We start from the raw sequence: 15,524 nt of genomic DNA, 5'->3' as shown, positions 1-15,524 counted from the left end.
TAGATTTCCTACCACTGAGGGGTGATGAGTAAGACAGATAGCATACGTTAATATGAGTATTTATTGTTCAATGTCTGAAATTGATTTTTTTCCGCCCTTGCTAGTCCTGGCTGTCGCAATGAAACTCCTATGACAATAAACTCCTAAAGCCTTAATAGAACCAAAAAAGCCAAATTCCTTTTAATTTTGAGCTTTCTCAGTCAGGAAAGAGATCCCTCTTTAAATTCTTATTAGACAAAGGTATATCTACAGAAATGTGGACAAGGTTTATAAAACTATAAATCTGTGCAACCTCACTGGAAGGACATTAGTGCTTACTTAAAGAAAATATAGTTCTGTGTCCTCCAATACCTACCCCTACAGTACTGAAAGTTTTATCACCAAAACAGTAAGTCTATAATTTTATAGGTTATAGAAAACCACATTGCCTTCCTTCTAAAAATTCAATTTGGTGGACTGACATGGTAACGCTCTTGTGTCTGACCTAGTATGAAAAGTAGAATTGTGTATACTTACTCAGAAGGTGATGAAATTAGTGCACCAGTATGGCATGATTGTGGGATGCCAGAGATGCACAGACCTCCTCGTCACCCCCATAAAACCAACATAATCCCCATAATACACACCACTCCTTTTTGTGGTTAAATGGCCATTTTTAGCAACAATCTTGAACTGTATATGCATACCAATAAACAACATACATACCAGCATAAATAACATCCCAATACCATGTATTACCAACACAATAACAACCTAATAATAATGTAAATAATTATAAATAATGCCCAAAAAACACTGCCTTTTACACCTTTCTGGTTGTCCTTGAAGGCCCCAACTACCATGTGGGATCTTCGTCAACCAGCTATTTTTGCTCCCAGCCGCCTTAACACCCAGCTCAGAAAAAATATAACCACCCATCCCCAATCCAATTTTAACATCAACTCCTTTCTCTCCTTTTTGGAGACTCCACACTGAAGTTAGATCTCCCAACCCCATGGATACCACCACCAAATTGACTACCCATGAGGACCTCAACCGCCACTCAACTACCTTCCAAAAAAAAGGGGCAGGCGGGAACTTTTTTGCCAAACTTTAAAAAATATAGTGACCTTCCTCTACATTCCTAATCCTTATATCACTTTAACCCCACATTCACCTCTGCCTACCTACCAATCCCTAACCTGAATTTTTCTTCACCACAAAACAATTGACTTTAACTGTATCCTGGCTGCCCCCTGTCCCCCCAGTCATCCAGGCCTTTCTCCCATGCTCCCTTCACTTGGCTAATTCCAGTCCTGTCTATATGACAGTCAATATACTAGCATTTTTTGATGGAGGGTTGGTAATGATAGTCCCGATTTTTTTTTTTTCTGGACAGGTATGCCTTATAGCAGGGGTCAGCAAACTACTAGGCCTTTTCAGAAGGTCAAGAAGGCACACTAGGCCAGAACGTGAGTGCAAGCGAGCAGCGTCAAACTTCTGCTCATCCACTCATCCGCAGTGTAGTCTCTGTACGTGTACGCGTGCTTGGCATCTAAATGCCTCTTGAGATTTGACCGCTTGAAAGTGCTGTTGGTGTCGCTGCACACTAAACACAGGGCTTTGTTGCCGCATTAGATGAAGAATAATTTGTCAGTCCATTTGGGGTTGAAGACACGATGTTCGAGGTAAACTTTCCGGAGACTGGTAGCTGCGCGTTGCTTCTGGTCTTTAGGCATAGTAATTGGGGTTACTGTGCAGGAGATCGATGATAACACAGGAACTCGTGATAACGCGACAATTCAATTAGACCGGATCCAACAATAAATAACTAGGGGGGGTGTTAGGCTGGACTAAAATACTGGCTAGGCCGTATCCATCCTAAAGGCCGGAGTTTGCCTAGCTCTGCCTTATGGGGTAAAGGTAAACTGTGATTTGTATGGCAAAGCAGTAGTTGCATTTAAAGAGTTCTCTATGTTTATATTCCACTTCCCATGGAAAGGAAGAGAATAAGACCTGTGGAAGTTCAAATTTGCTCTTCCCAGCTCTTTATTCTATGACACATGGCCAGCCAATCCAGGCACCATTTTAGTCGTATAAAAGCAGAGAGAGTTTCCTAAGCTACTGTAAAATTTGGTGCTTACACAGATCTAAGGACTCTACCCATTTTCACACCACACCACTGTGCCTAGCAATTGGCCTCTCAGATACCCAGCAAGGCATTATGGGAGAAAACAAGTGAGTTACTTGCTACCTATAAAATAACTATTACCTGATAAAAATATGTTGTTTCTTTTCAGGTATGCAGTGCAGTAATGTCACCTCAATCAGTATACTTTGTAATTTTATTATATAACACTTAGGGCATCTAAACAGAAAACACTAAATTGTTATGAGACAACTTCATGAATCTTGGAGAAGCTAAATACAGTTTTACTAATAGGTGGCTTGTGGAAATATTTATTAAGAAATCATCACTATGCACAAGATTTTAGGGTGTTTAAATCTGAATGCTATGCACTATGCACCTTGAGTTACCATACATCATGTCCCAACTGCTATATGAACTAATATATTTTATGAATAGGCAGGGTGCTACTATAAGAATGCTTTTATAGACTCCATACATGCCCCCATTATGATAGTGGGGCATACTATGCCCAGTGTAGAGTTGGGGGGTTTTAGAAATTCACTCTCTCTTCTTGTCATGTCACTGGGGCAGGAAATGAAAGGAAATCTTCTCAAAACTGGCCTAATTTTTTCTCAGTACAGGTAAAGTGGTCTCTCTAAAAAGTAAATTTGTCAGGTTACTAATAAAAAGCAATAGATGAATCCTTTAATATATACTTCCAGATGTGTAAATTAGTTTCTCTGCATGTCCTTACTCTTACTCTTACTTACTTAAATGCAGAATATGGTATTCACTCTTTACCACTAAAAAGTTTCACAAAGATATTTTTGTATGCCTCATAACTGAAAGTAGGGGAAAATCAGTGATTCAAAAAGATTCATCTATACAATTTTTAAAAGTTGTTGCAACCTGGATTTCTGAATTGTTTTAAAGGAGGCATCTAAATCAAGACACCCACTAAGTAACGGGAGTATCTACTGGCTGCTAAAATACCTATAATTGAATATAATAATATAATTATTTTTATTATTATAATTACCTGGGGTTGGGTGCATCAGAGCTTTGTCTTTTTTCTGCAGACAAATGCTCCGGACAATTTTCTGTATATGGATCAGGTTAGGAGTGATTTGAGAATTGGGGAATTGTATGCTGCAATGTCACTTTGTGCTTGTATTGCAGCAAGGGACAAAGCCAGAATACAAAAGGAGTTTTCTATGTCTACTATATGGCCGGAATGCCACTTTCTAGGATTAGATGATGCAGATGATTGCTTGGAGCACTAGATCTACTCAAATGAAGTGGGCACCTCTAGCTCACTCCGTGGCAGGTATGCAATGCTACCTGGCAGAGTACAAGTGGGGTAGTTGAGGCACCATGCTTTGCGGTACACTCTGTGGTGCTCCTGGCCAGTTTGTGTACCTGTTTGTTGTCATAGAGGGGAGGGCAGTTCTCTCTACAGCCTCTTACAACCATTTGTTATTTCCCACCTCCAAGAAGTGTCATCAGCCAGAGAAGGAGAGCGGCCTTCATCCTTGCTGACATCCTCTGGCTTGGCTGGTCACCTATACGAACATGTGTATATGCTGTTTTTAAACTTCCAATCGAACAAATAAAAAAGTGGAAACTACAGAAAATCTTGGATATACCAGCAAAGCACAATGTGTACATTCAACGTATACATTAGTTGTGTGTCCCATTGGGGGAATTTCCCATCATTTCTTGTCTTGGAGACACAACAGTAAGGGGAAGGAAATACCTTTGAAGTAAGAAAAAAATAACCTTTATGAAGGGTTTCTCTATTGCCAGAGAAAGAATTGTCACTAAATTAATTCTCTCCTCTTTTCAGATGGAGTGATTCTCCACCACAGGTACACAGACAACAATAAAACAATAAAAGTGCTAATCATCAAGAAAATCATCAACAATTTTTTTGACTTTAGGTATACTTTAATGTTATGGAAAGGCTGATAAAATGCCCTCATTATTGTGTAATGGAAAAGTACTTGAAAAGCCATCAACATTGACTGCAGTCAGATTTCCCATGCCAATTGCCTTTTGGAAAATATTATGAAATTATAAACTCTGAATGCATAATCTGAATTGCTTTAAACCTATTGCACCCTCAATGACCATTTATTATATTTAAAGATGTCAAGATGACAAACGGCTGTACTATCCAAAAAGGGTGGTACTGTAATAATGCCTTCATATGCAAAGGGTAATTACAGCAAATTGGTGTGGTGTTGTATTTAGCAAGGCATGCATCTTTCCATACATTGTGGTGTACTCATTTACCCGTAATGCTAGGTTCACTGTTAAAGATAAAGGGTAATTTTATTTCACCTTCCCTGGCCCAAACCTATCAACAAGTCATTGAAATTATTAATCAGAACCTTTTTGTTCTCATTACATACTTTACTGGCAGATCATGACTTGCAGAAGGAGACAGCAGGGTGCTGTACTTGCTTTTATAAAAACAGGAAGCTGTGGTAGCTCCTACATGTAATGCTGAGCCTTCCTGATTTAAAGAATTGAAATCCAGAGAATGAAAGTGATATAAAATCAATCCTTGTGGCTCACTTAGCCGTGTTCCAGGGCCATGCACAGTTATTAATATTATTATTATTAATAAAAATAATAATAATAAAAATAAACAGTATTTATATAGCGCCAACATATTATGCAGCGCTGTACATTAAATAGGGGTTGCAAATGTCAGACAGATACAGACAGTGACACAGGAGGAGAGGACCCTGCCCCGAATAGCTTACAATCTAAGAGGTGGGGGAAGTAATCTTTATTGTCTTCTGACTATCTTGATTAGCCATGCCGGTGTGATGTAACCTGCGCTGGAATTCATTCCTCCCAGCACACACAAGAAAAGCCAGGGTTGTCGGGTTGTCCCCAAAGCACATGCGCAGCTTTGTCTTTAGAAACTTGGAGCGATCAGGCAGGTAAGAAGCATTTTTGCAATAATGACCTGCCTGATCATGCAAACTTAAAAGTAGAACTATAGGGCTGGAGAACAAATTGTTAGTTAATGTTGGACATTCTCCATCCAGAAAATGAGAAGGGTTTTATCTGATTTCTAATCCACCCTGTGTGATACCCACAGTGTGCAGAAAAATCAGAGTGGGTAATTTCAGTATAGGAAGGGAGTCAGTACAACTGTGCAAGATGGAGAGGCCCCGACCTGTATTGGCAACAAGCTTTTGATTTCAATGCGTGATTACCCTGGTGACCTATGAGTGATGCTAACCATGTGCTGTAATATCCAGTTTGTTGATGAGTTTGTTAGTGGCCGCTGGGAAAAGTCAACTTACTGGGGAGTGGCTGGGCCCCAAATAAACTATGCTCAGTACAGAAGTACCCCTTGTTCCTCCTGATGGTGGCCCTGTTTCCTGGATGCCATTTTTTGTAGTTTTACTGACCAGTATTACTTGTTGCCTATGAGTGTGTGTGTTTTCTTTTTCCTTCATAACCGTGTTAAGCCTACAATCCATTCCCTGTTCCCTGTTCTGTACATTGTTAAAACTTAACACGCATTGTATCATGTGTTAACATGTAAAGAGAGGCAAGGCCAGCAACACAAGAACAGACCAAAAAAAACAGATGAACAGCAATTTTTATCACAGCATACCACAACATAGAATAGTATGTTACCATGCATTGTGGTGTGCAGTAACACATGTGCTTCAGAGCTGTGTTGCCTTAGTGTGTTGATGTACCATTGTATAGAGCTTGGTTCATGTGTACTTTTCTGCCATTGCCAAATTAATGTAATCCTTACCAGAGTACAGAGTTTAAAGGATTTGTATTGGGTTTAGCACTCAAAGCACAAAAACACTAAATACAATTTACTACAAACTTGTAGAAACCAACAATTACCCCCCTTCCTGGCTTCACTGCCAGACATGTAATTTGTTCCTAGAATTTCACACAATATATAATTTCTTTAACATGTGGTAACACTAGATTTTGTGCTGCCAGTATTATTAAATATAGTTGTACATTTGTTATACACAAAGTATTTTTTCTTCTTTGGCTGAAATTGTACCCAGCTTAATATAATAAGTTTATTTTGTGATTGATATTCTAGTAGATGATTGATTACATGCAAATATACAATTATTATATCTCATGGCTGTGGCAGGTTGATGGAGCAGTTAATGTGGAATTTTTGGACTTTGTAGTGTGAGGTACCAAATAATGGGGGGTGGGTACCTAGTTCTTACCTTTGACTGTCTCTGTTCGTTTTTTATGCACTCTGAAATTGCAGGTTTCCAATTATATATACATTGTACTAAGCACAGTGTGCTTAATTTACCAGTACTATAGATACACTGCAATATACCTGTTGTGACTTTTTAGTGTGAAGTACCAAATAATGGGGGGTAACATATCCCGGATATAAAACCCCATGGACATAGTTGGTCCAGAGAAAGGAAAAAAAACCCTGGTACAATTTGCTTCAACAGGGGAAAAAAAATCCTTCCTGATTCCATGAGGCAGTCGGATGTTTCCTGGATCAACAGTCACTGTTACTTTTACTTTATATCCTTAATACCCAGTTATATTCTGTGCTTCCAGAAAACCATCCAGCTTTTTCATAAAGCAATCTATAGTAGTTGCTGAAACTACTTCCTGAGGGAGCCGATTCCACATTTTCACAGACCTTACAGTGAAGAATCCTTTCCTTATCCAGAGCTTAAACTTCTTTTCCTCCAGATGCAAAGAGTGCCCTCTTGTTCTTTGTAATAATCTCAAAGTGAATAATGGAGAAGGTAGTTCTCTATATGGACCATTTTTATATTTATACAAGGTGATCATATCCCCCCTTAAACGTCTCTTCTCAAGGGAGAATAGATTCAGTTCAGCTAATCTCTTCTCATAGCTGAGCTCCTCCATTCCTTTTATTAGTTTAGTTGCCATTCTCTGCACTCTCTCCAATTCCACAATGTCCTTATTGTGAATTGGTGCCCAAAACTGGACTGCATATTCCAGATGTGGTCTGACCAATGCTTTGTACAGGGGCAGGATTATGTCTCCATCTCTGCAGTCTATTCCTCTTTTAATACAAGAAAGTACTTTACTAGCTTTAGATATTGCAGCTTGGCATTGCATGCTGTTATTAGGTCTATGATCTACCAGAACCCTCAGATCCTTTTCCATTTCTGACTCCCCCAAATGTATTCCCTCTAGACAGTATGAAGCATGCATGTTGTTAGCTTCCAAGTGCAAAATTTTACATTTATCTATATTAAATGTCATTTGCCACTTGGCTTTCCAATCAAACAGTACATCCAGGTCTGCTTGTAGATTATAGACATCCTGTATGGCATTCAGAGTATGAATCATTAATTACAACTCTCTAGATGCGACCTTTAAGCCAGTTCTCTAACCATTTACAGATCGACTTTTCTAAATCTATCGACTCTAACTTGCATATTAACCGTCTGTGGGTCACAGTGTCAAATGCTTTAGCAAAGACCAAGTATACTATATCAACTACTATTCTACTGTCTACCTGTTTACTTACTTCTTCAAAAAAGGGAGTAAATTTGTTTGACATTTTCTGTCTTGTTTGAAGCCATGCTGACTATCACTTATAATATTATTTTCTAGCAGAAACTCCTCTATGTGGTTCTTTATCAAACTCTCCAGGACCTTTCCAACTATGGACGTTAAACTAACGGGTCTGTAGTTTCCTGGTAATGACTTTGCTCCCTTTTTAAAGATAGGAACCACATTGGTCTTATGCCATTCCATACCTTGCCAATGACTAAAGAGTCTCTAAAAATTGTGAAATATTGGCTTTGAAATAACTGAGCTCAGCTCTTTGAGGTATAATCTTTTTTAGAAGATTATGTGACTGCTTACAGTAAATTTACATCAGATCAGGTTTGTTAGAATGTTGCTTCATCCACCTTCTAGTGTCAGAGCAACTGGTTTACATCACTGTCACGCCTTTCCCATCAGGCCACACGCTTCCTCCATAGGAATTCCTAATTCTGCCTAGTCATGCTAGCTTTGCACGCAATGAGCACAGCTTGTATTGTACCCTGTTCTGCTTGGTCATGTTAACCCCACCAGCTATGTTTCTGCTCCAAATTAGGAAAAACGTGGAACTGATAGTTTATCACAGGTTTGGTTCTTTGTATAGAAGCCTGGCATAGTTTAAAATTACTAATCATATTGACATAAATTGTCTGGCTGGGAAGAAAGATCTGTATAATTCAATTTTTATGATTTTTTTGTACAAGCCAGGTGAATTATCACATACAGGCAGGATTGCAGGGGGCTTTATATAATTGTAGCCTCAAGAAGGGGTTGAGTTGCCATGTGTTTTTCTGTAAGAAATTATTACGGATAGTAAATCCATATCCATATAGTCCCATGTAATCCTGGTTGCTTGCTTCGCCCTGGCATGGGGGGAGCACCTGGTGCTGCCATATAGTTTCTTCTTCTGTCTACGTCACCCAATCTGGCAATGCACAAGATCAGGTGACGTATGCTGCTGTATTTTTTTTTGAAAAGTGCGTGTGTGGGATTCAATGACAGAAAAGTCTCGTAAATGTGCAGAAGGAGCAGCCCAAGCCTCCTGGGATTTGTGACGTAGGTATTTTGGGAAGCTCTGCGCTCCCATTCAGTCTTTACCACCAAGGCATTAGACACAGAAGGGGAGGGGCTTTACCTTTTTTATTTTTAATGAAAAAAAAAAACATTTCCACTTTTTTGAAGGGTTATCTTCCTATCTATATAAAGTAAGAGTAAGAATTTTGTGACTGCTTCCAGTGGCGGTTAAATTAGTGAGTAATGTACACACAGTTCAGTCCTATGGAGAAAGGAGGGGAAATGATGTGCGGTAGGCAGAGGTTATCTCTCTGGCCTTTGCAGCTCTGGGTCCCAGATATGAATCTTGGCCAGGACACTATCTGCATGGGGCTTGCAGGTTCTCCCCATGTCTGAGTGGGTTTCCTCCGGGTACTCTGGTTTCCTCCCACATCCCAAAACAAAATGCAGTTAGGTTTATTGGCCCCCCCCCAAAATTGACCTTAGACTGTATTAAAGACATATGACTATGGTAGGGACATTAGATTGTGAGCCCCTTTCAGGGACAGTTAATGACATGACTATGGACTTTGTACAGTGCTGCGTAATATGTTGGTGCTATATAAATACTGTGTAATATTAATATAGGGCACCCTGCTGTGTCCTCCGCAATAGGAAATGACAGAGGTCATCCTCGGTGTCAGTTGCTAAACATTGGGGGTCAGCTGTACAATCCAGATTTTTTCCCCCCAAGATGATGACGATCATTTATCGACAATTATATGGTGTGTATACGTAGATCGACTATGAACTTTTTTTTTTGTAAGACTTGTGGTGAGAGAACAGGGTGGTGTGATAGCGCCAGAAGGTATGTGTCAGCAGAAGAGGGAGCACCTATTAAGTGAACTTTGCCCTGCAAGAGAATGTGTTCACTTTAAGATGTGCTCATTGGTGTGTGTATAGTACAACCTATTAGGGGGCATTATTCATCTTGGGAAATTCCCAAAACTGCATAACTCATGCATTTACATTGCACAATAGCACATTCAGTTAAAAGTACCTATGCAATGTCCAGAAATATTTAGGTTGCATCAATTATGCTTCTCTGGTTTTATATCAGACTTAATTTCACAGATTGTTTGGGTCTAAAGAAAAATATAATCATCAAACATTGCTTTTAATTGGTGTGCATGGTATTACATTGGACCTGATATATATTAAAGCTCTCAAAGTCTGGTAAAGATTATCATGGGAAAACCTGGGTTATCCAGCATATACAGTACCTGGAATGCATCCCTTAAAATCATTGGCAATCAGTTGGTAAATGTCTAATTCCTGGGCCAGATCCATTCCAGTTTTTCTGGATCACCCAGGTTCTCCCATGATATTCTATCTTCAACAAATTGGAGAGCTTTAATAAATTAGGCCCATCGTTACGAACAAATCACTTGCACCACAACGCAAATACCATATGTTGAGGTGTGCTGTGTTCAGGAACTTGGATGATTCTCTGTAAAAAAAGTATAGCAGCGTAAAAACTGTTGTTTTAAGCAGCAAGGTTTTATTATTGGATTTGAAGCATACTATCACATTTCTGCAATAAATGCTTTACTATCCAAAATCTGTGTACACTAAACTACACAGCCAACATGTGCCTGGATGAATGGATTCCCTGGCAAATGTGTATGAAAGTAATGTTATATTGTGCTGGCCAATCAATATAGCTTAAAAGGATAGGTAGAAGTCAGCCAGGCAAGGGAGGTCACATATGATGTATCTTGGGAGCAGTAAGTATAGCTCCACTGTAAGGTGTGCTGCCAGCCTATTAAAGATGAGTGGGTTGCTTTAATATATAGGAATGTTAGTTATATAATGCATCAATACAACAATGTGAATCTAATAGAGTGATGTCATTCATCAAATTTCAAGATAGTGCCAATCTCACACGTGCACTTTTTTGACATACAGAAAGGCCTGCTCAAGTTGAGGGCACCCAGTGTCCAGCCCGTGCCAGGAAGACAGGGACCGATTGGACCAGAATCACAAAGGAATTGAGGACCTTCTAATGACCCTGCAATGATCTTGTGCAAGTTTTTTAGGGAGGACAAGCAGGAAGCACCCCCCCTGTGTCCTCCTCCATAGGAAAAAACAGTAGTAAGTTGTTTTTGTCAAAGATGATCAGAAACCTTCATCTTGGGTGACAGATATTGAACATGTGGATGTTGTATAAGAAAAACACACCTGCACTATAGCACACATTATGGAGAAGGCAGTAAGAGCTTGAAATAATAGCAGCAAGATGCACCAACCGCAAAGAATTTTGTTTCATGAGAGCAAATATGCTAGCCATAAAGATATCCAGTAGTAAACATAATGTCAGTTTTAGTTAGTCTGTTTATCGCTACATTGTATTTTAAGTTCAGACTGCTTGGCACAAGGATCCATTGTAAATATATCTGAGAAAAATTAAAATTTGTATAACTGAAATTACTGCCAACCAAGTGTGATATTGCACATTTTGCACACTGCACTAAAAGTCCTGCTGATGAGCAATTCTTCTCCCCCCTCCCCTCCCCAATGTGTCTTCCTGTGTGCAGCATGCATGGCCTCTGATTGGCTGCTAAGAGATGATGTAAGTTAAGGGAGGGGTTCAGCCTCCAAATTCCTGGGCTGACCTCCTATATAAATAGAGCTCCTTTGTGTTGTCATCAGATCTACAGTACTCCTGACTCTGAGCAGAGTTCTTGCTTCAACAGTGTTTGAACGGAACCTTCTCTGAGTCTTCCGCCCTTTACTTTTGAAACATCTATTGCATTATTACTTTTTTGTGCCACCCAAGAACCACCAAAACCGCTGAAATGGAATCCCAGGTGCGCCAGAACTTCCACCGCGACTGCGAAGCTGCCATCAACCGTATGGTGAACATGGAGCTGTACGCCTCCTACACCTACCTCTCCATGGTGAGTGCCTTTTATATATAAAACAAAATAGGCAAGGACATGTTTATATTTTACATACCTTGGCTCTAAATTCCTCTTCCAGAAATCAATTTTACTATTGTGTTCAGTATAGTACTAAATATAAGTATAGAAATACATTTTATCTAATATGGATACATTGTTATATTGTCATTGTGTATCCCATAGACATCCAATGGTGTGCTGTGAATTATACCCATGCTCCCAAGGTCGGAGGACTAGTGTGGCACATTTATTTGCCAGTCTTTTATCTGACATGGACAATTCTGTAATCTGAAGAGTTTGACTGCTGATTTCCTTCTTGGCTAATTTGCATTTGTATGCTTTTTTTCCCTTCCACAGCATTTACTGCTGCTTTACAAAGACAAGATGGCAGCTTGTAGTGAGATGTCTGTTGTCTGTGCACATAAGAATCCATATAGCAAGTCATTCTGTTTCTCTATCGCCCGCCCTGCACCCAATAATCAATATCAGCTCTTTGCAGTGCCAGGCACCATATGTTCCCAGTAGCTCTGTATATCTTATCTCCCCTTGTACTGCTACAAACCTGTTTTTCTGCTGTTAAGCAAGGACCAGAATGGGAGGGGGACAGGAAAACTCAGAACCCCACCCCCACCTACTCACATTCTGGACATTACTCCCAGCACCCTGCCTTACCGAAGCCATGCTTGCACCCTGTCCTTGCAAAAAAATATACAGGGCAATTTTGCTCATTACTGTGCTGCAGTCTTATACATCTAGGTTACATTACATAACTGTTTAAGTGCCCAGTAAAGTTTTTTTGCTTATGAAATCTGCGTAAAAGGAAAAAACGAGTATCTGTTGGAATATAAATGCTTTCTTTTGTTGTGTGTGTGTGTGTGTGTGTGTGTGTGTGTGTGTGTGTGTGTGTTTGTTTTTTTTTTTTTTTTTTTTTTTCTCTAGAAATTTTGCAGTTGCTTCAAAATAAGGCACTGTGTATGCTAGTAATGCTGACGTTGTTTTTATTTGAAAGGAAATAAATACTGGAAAAGGCTTTAAAATGGATAGTTGTTGGTAATCCATGTGAAGGGGGCAACTTTTTTATTTTACAGGTGTGTATATATACAGCAGGGGGTAATGACACAGGGAAGTCAGGGCTACACACTTGGCGTAATATGGTTAGACAGTATATAGGTGTATTTGAACAGAACAAATATATATAGGCATAATGATGATTTTAACCTTTAGTGTTTTATGTGACCATTTATCTCACATTTGATAATTTCCTTGGGTTTTCAAAAATTGGTGATTTCATTAATAAAAAACTTTCAAGATCGGTTTGCCATCCACTAAGAAAGTAAAAATGGTAAACATTAGCTGGTTTTTGCCAATGCCAAAACATATATTGGTCTTGGGATGCCCCTCAGTTCTGGCACATTATGTTTTATTCTATATTTCATTCTCCTACCCTCTGCTTTCAGGCTTTCTACTTTGACCGTGATGATGTTGCCCTTCACAATGTGGCCAAATTCTTCAAAGAACAGAGCCATGAGGAGAGAGAACATGCTGAGAAATTAATGAAGTATCAGAACAAGCGTGGGGGTCGCTTTGTCCTGCAGGACATCAAGGTAACAATTGAGAACTAACCTACTTATTAATATGCTTAAACAAATGTAGTTGGGTGGTCCCACCCCCTAAGACCACTAGCTGTCATCCTTAACAGACTGTTGTGTACAGTGATGAGCATTTCTATTAGCTGGTGGTCATTAGGGACAGTTTCGCCCCTGATGACCACCATCTTTTATGTCAAATAATTTTGACAGTTGGTAAATTATAGGCAGTTTATTTTTTTAAGTTATATTTAAATGTTCTAATTTTACTCTTTTCCTTTTCCCAGAAACCAGAGCGTGATGAATGGGTTAACACCCTGGAGGCCATGCAGGCTGCTCTGCAGCTGGAAAAGACTGTGAACCAAGCTCTTCTGGACCTGCATAAACTGGCATCTGATAAGGTTGACCCCCATGTAAGTATTTGCCAACACAGCACAAATATGGCATCTTGATTATTTTTTTGTTATGACCCCCATAGTATATGGCACTGGGAAAGAAATCTGACCTGGACTCCAGAAGGGGTATTCAACTCATTTCCTGACCACTTGGGTTATGTAGTTTGATTTAAATGAGACCTATAGGCCTATGAGATTTACCCATAGCTGTATGAGAAATGGCATGCATTTCCCAATGGCACTAAACGCATATGTATGCATAAAATACAGTGGCAAATTTTAATAGCCACCTCATTACTACTTCATCCCTTCATTCTCTGGAGTCAACCACTCTTGACTTGGAATGATGATCTGTATTTCATGCCAGTGTAGGAGCTTGGCAACTAATTTTCTCAGGCTGTCAATTATATTCCAATAATGATGGCTGTTAGACAGATTTAAAATTCTATGGAACCTACCGCTTATACTTCATAACTTTAATAGTTTGACAGACAATGAACTGGTTCTATCTTGTTTTTCAGCTTTGTGATTTCTTGGAGTCCGAATACCTAGAGGAACAAGTGAAGGCTATGAAGCAGCTTGGAGATTACATCACCAACCTTAAGCGCCTTGGTGTGCCCCAGAACGGCATGGGCGAGTACCTGTTTGACAAGCACACCATGGGAGAGAGCAGCTAAACTGTCCCACCCATGAGGATCCATCCAGTCTACTCTGCATCCACATTTCTTCATCCATGTGGAAAAAAAAGTGACATCCTGTAACCCTGCTACCTGAAACTATGGACCAAACCTTTTGTGATATTGCAGTAGTGACTGTGCTTTGTCAACAAGTTTCAAATAAAGTTTTTCTGCATAATGTTATCTGTCACTTTGTTATATGTGTATATTTGACATAGGGGTTTATTTACATTAGAATCTTCACATTTAGAATCAAATGGTGAAAATGTGTCAGTTATGAGTAAGCAATGTTCCAACTCAATTGGGAGTAGTAAAAAATTTGGTTACTTGGTGAGGGGGGTGGGGTGGTAAATAATAATTCTTGACTCCATACTCTTGTGCTAAAGTATACCTTGAAAATTATTTGGGGAAAGGACATCACTAATGCTAGCAAAATTAAGCCACAATATTGTACAGTACATAAAAATGTAGCTTTCTTGATGAGCTGCAGAACCGGTTGAAGTTTATTTTAAAAAGTAGATATGCCCAAAGCTTGAAAATTTGGGTATTACCATTGCTCAAGTCCTTGGGAAAAGGTTTTCAATTCACAAGACAGACAGCTGGAGTGTCTCCAAAGTAATGTGTGCTCAGCACTCCCCCCCCCCCCCCCCTAAAAGTTTGGCTATTTGTACCAGCAGTTCTTAACTTGTGGGGTGACTCCAGAAAAGTCAACAGGAGACTGGAGCATTGCATTGGTCAGTCTTAACTATTTTCAGCTCACAAAGTCCCAATACAACTGACATTTAGCCTTTAGGGCTGGCTGCCCTGATATCTATCAACGTGCCATGGCTCTAAGAGTGTCCCCCCCTCCCCAGCTTTTGGTTCTGCAATACTTAACACTTGAAAGCTACTGCCCAAAACAAGCACCAAAATGACTGCAGTATTACCTAAACAGGAACAGACCATCAACCTAAATTATTTAAAAGTTATTCTTAAGGGGCACTACACATTTCCCTACCCAAAATAGCTTAACAGTGAAACACTCTGCTTTAAGAGTAACAATGTCAAATAACCTGACAGGGTATATGATGAGATATGTTGAACAACCAATATTACTGAATTGCTGTCTACTAGAATACTACATTGGCTAACTAATTGCTTACATTGTTGAGAGAGTGCAACTATAAACTGTATTTATATAGCATCAACATATTACACAGTGCTGTGCATTAAATAAGGGTTGCAAATAACAAATGTGACAC

General features: G+C 39.4%; 1 protein-coding gene across 1 annotated transcript; it reads left to right on the top strand.

Moving 5' to 3' along the window:
• The first annotated feature begins 11,373 nt into the window (after window positions 1-11,373).
• On the top strand, window positions 11,374-14,466 carry LOC140341434 (ferritin, higher subunit). The gene is made up of 4 exons (XM_072427211.1): window positions 11,374-11,622; window positions 13,083-13,229; window positions 13,499-13,624; window positions 14,128-14,466. Exons 1-4 carry the CDS (start codon window positions 11,521-11,523, stop codon window positions 14,281-14,283), a joined length of 531 nt encoding a protein of 176 aa, XP_072283312.1. The 5' UTR covers window positions 11,374-11,520; the 3' UTR covers window positions 14,284-14,466.
• Window positions 14,467-15,524: the final 1,058 nt, after the last annotated feature.

Source organism: Pyxicephalus adspersus, chromosome 11 (assembly GCF_032062135.1).
Source record: "Pyxicephalus adspersus chromosome 11, UCB_Pads_2.0, whole genome shotgun sequence".
Lineage (NCBI taxonomy): Eukaryota > Metazoa > Chordata > Amphibia > Anura > Pyxicephalidae > Pyxicephalus > Pyxicephalus adspersus.
The sequence above is the reverse complement of the archived record's forward strand: the minus strand, read 5'-3'. Positions and strand labels throughout refer to the sequence as shown.

Coding starts and splice junctions, on each gene's coding strand:
- LOC140341434 (XM_072427211.1), top strand. CDS start 11,521: ATGGAATCCCAGGTGCGCCAGAACTTCCACCGCGACTGCGAAGCTGCC. Junction 11,623..13,082: donor CCTACACCTACCTCTCCATG/GTGAGTGCCTTT, acceptor CTCTGCTTTCAG/GCTTTCTACTTTGACCGTGA. Junction 13,230..13,498: donor TTGTCCTGCAGGACATCAAG/GTAACAATTGAG, acceptor TCCTTTTCCCAG/AAACCAGAGCGTGATGAATG.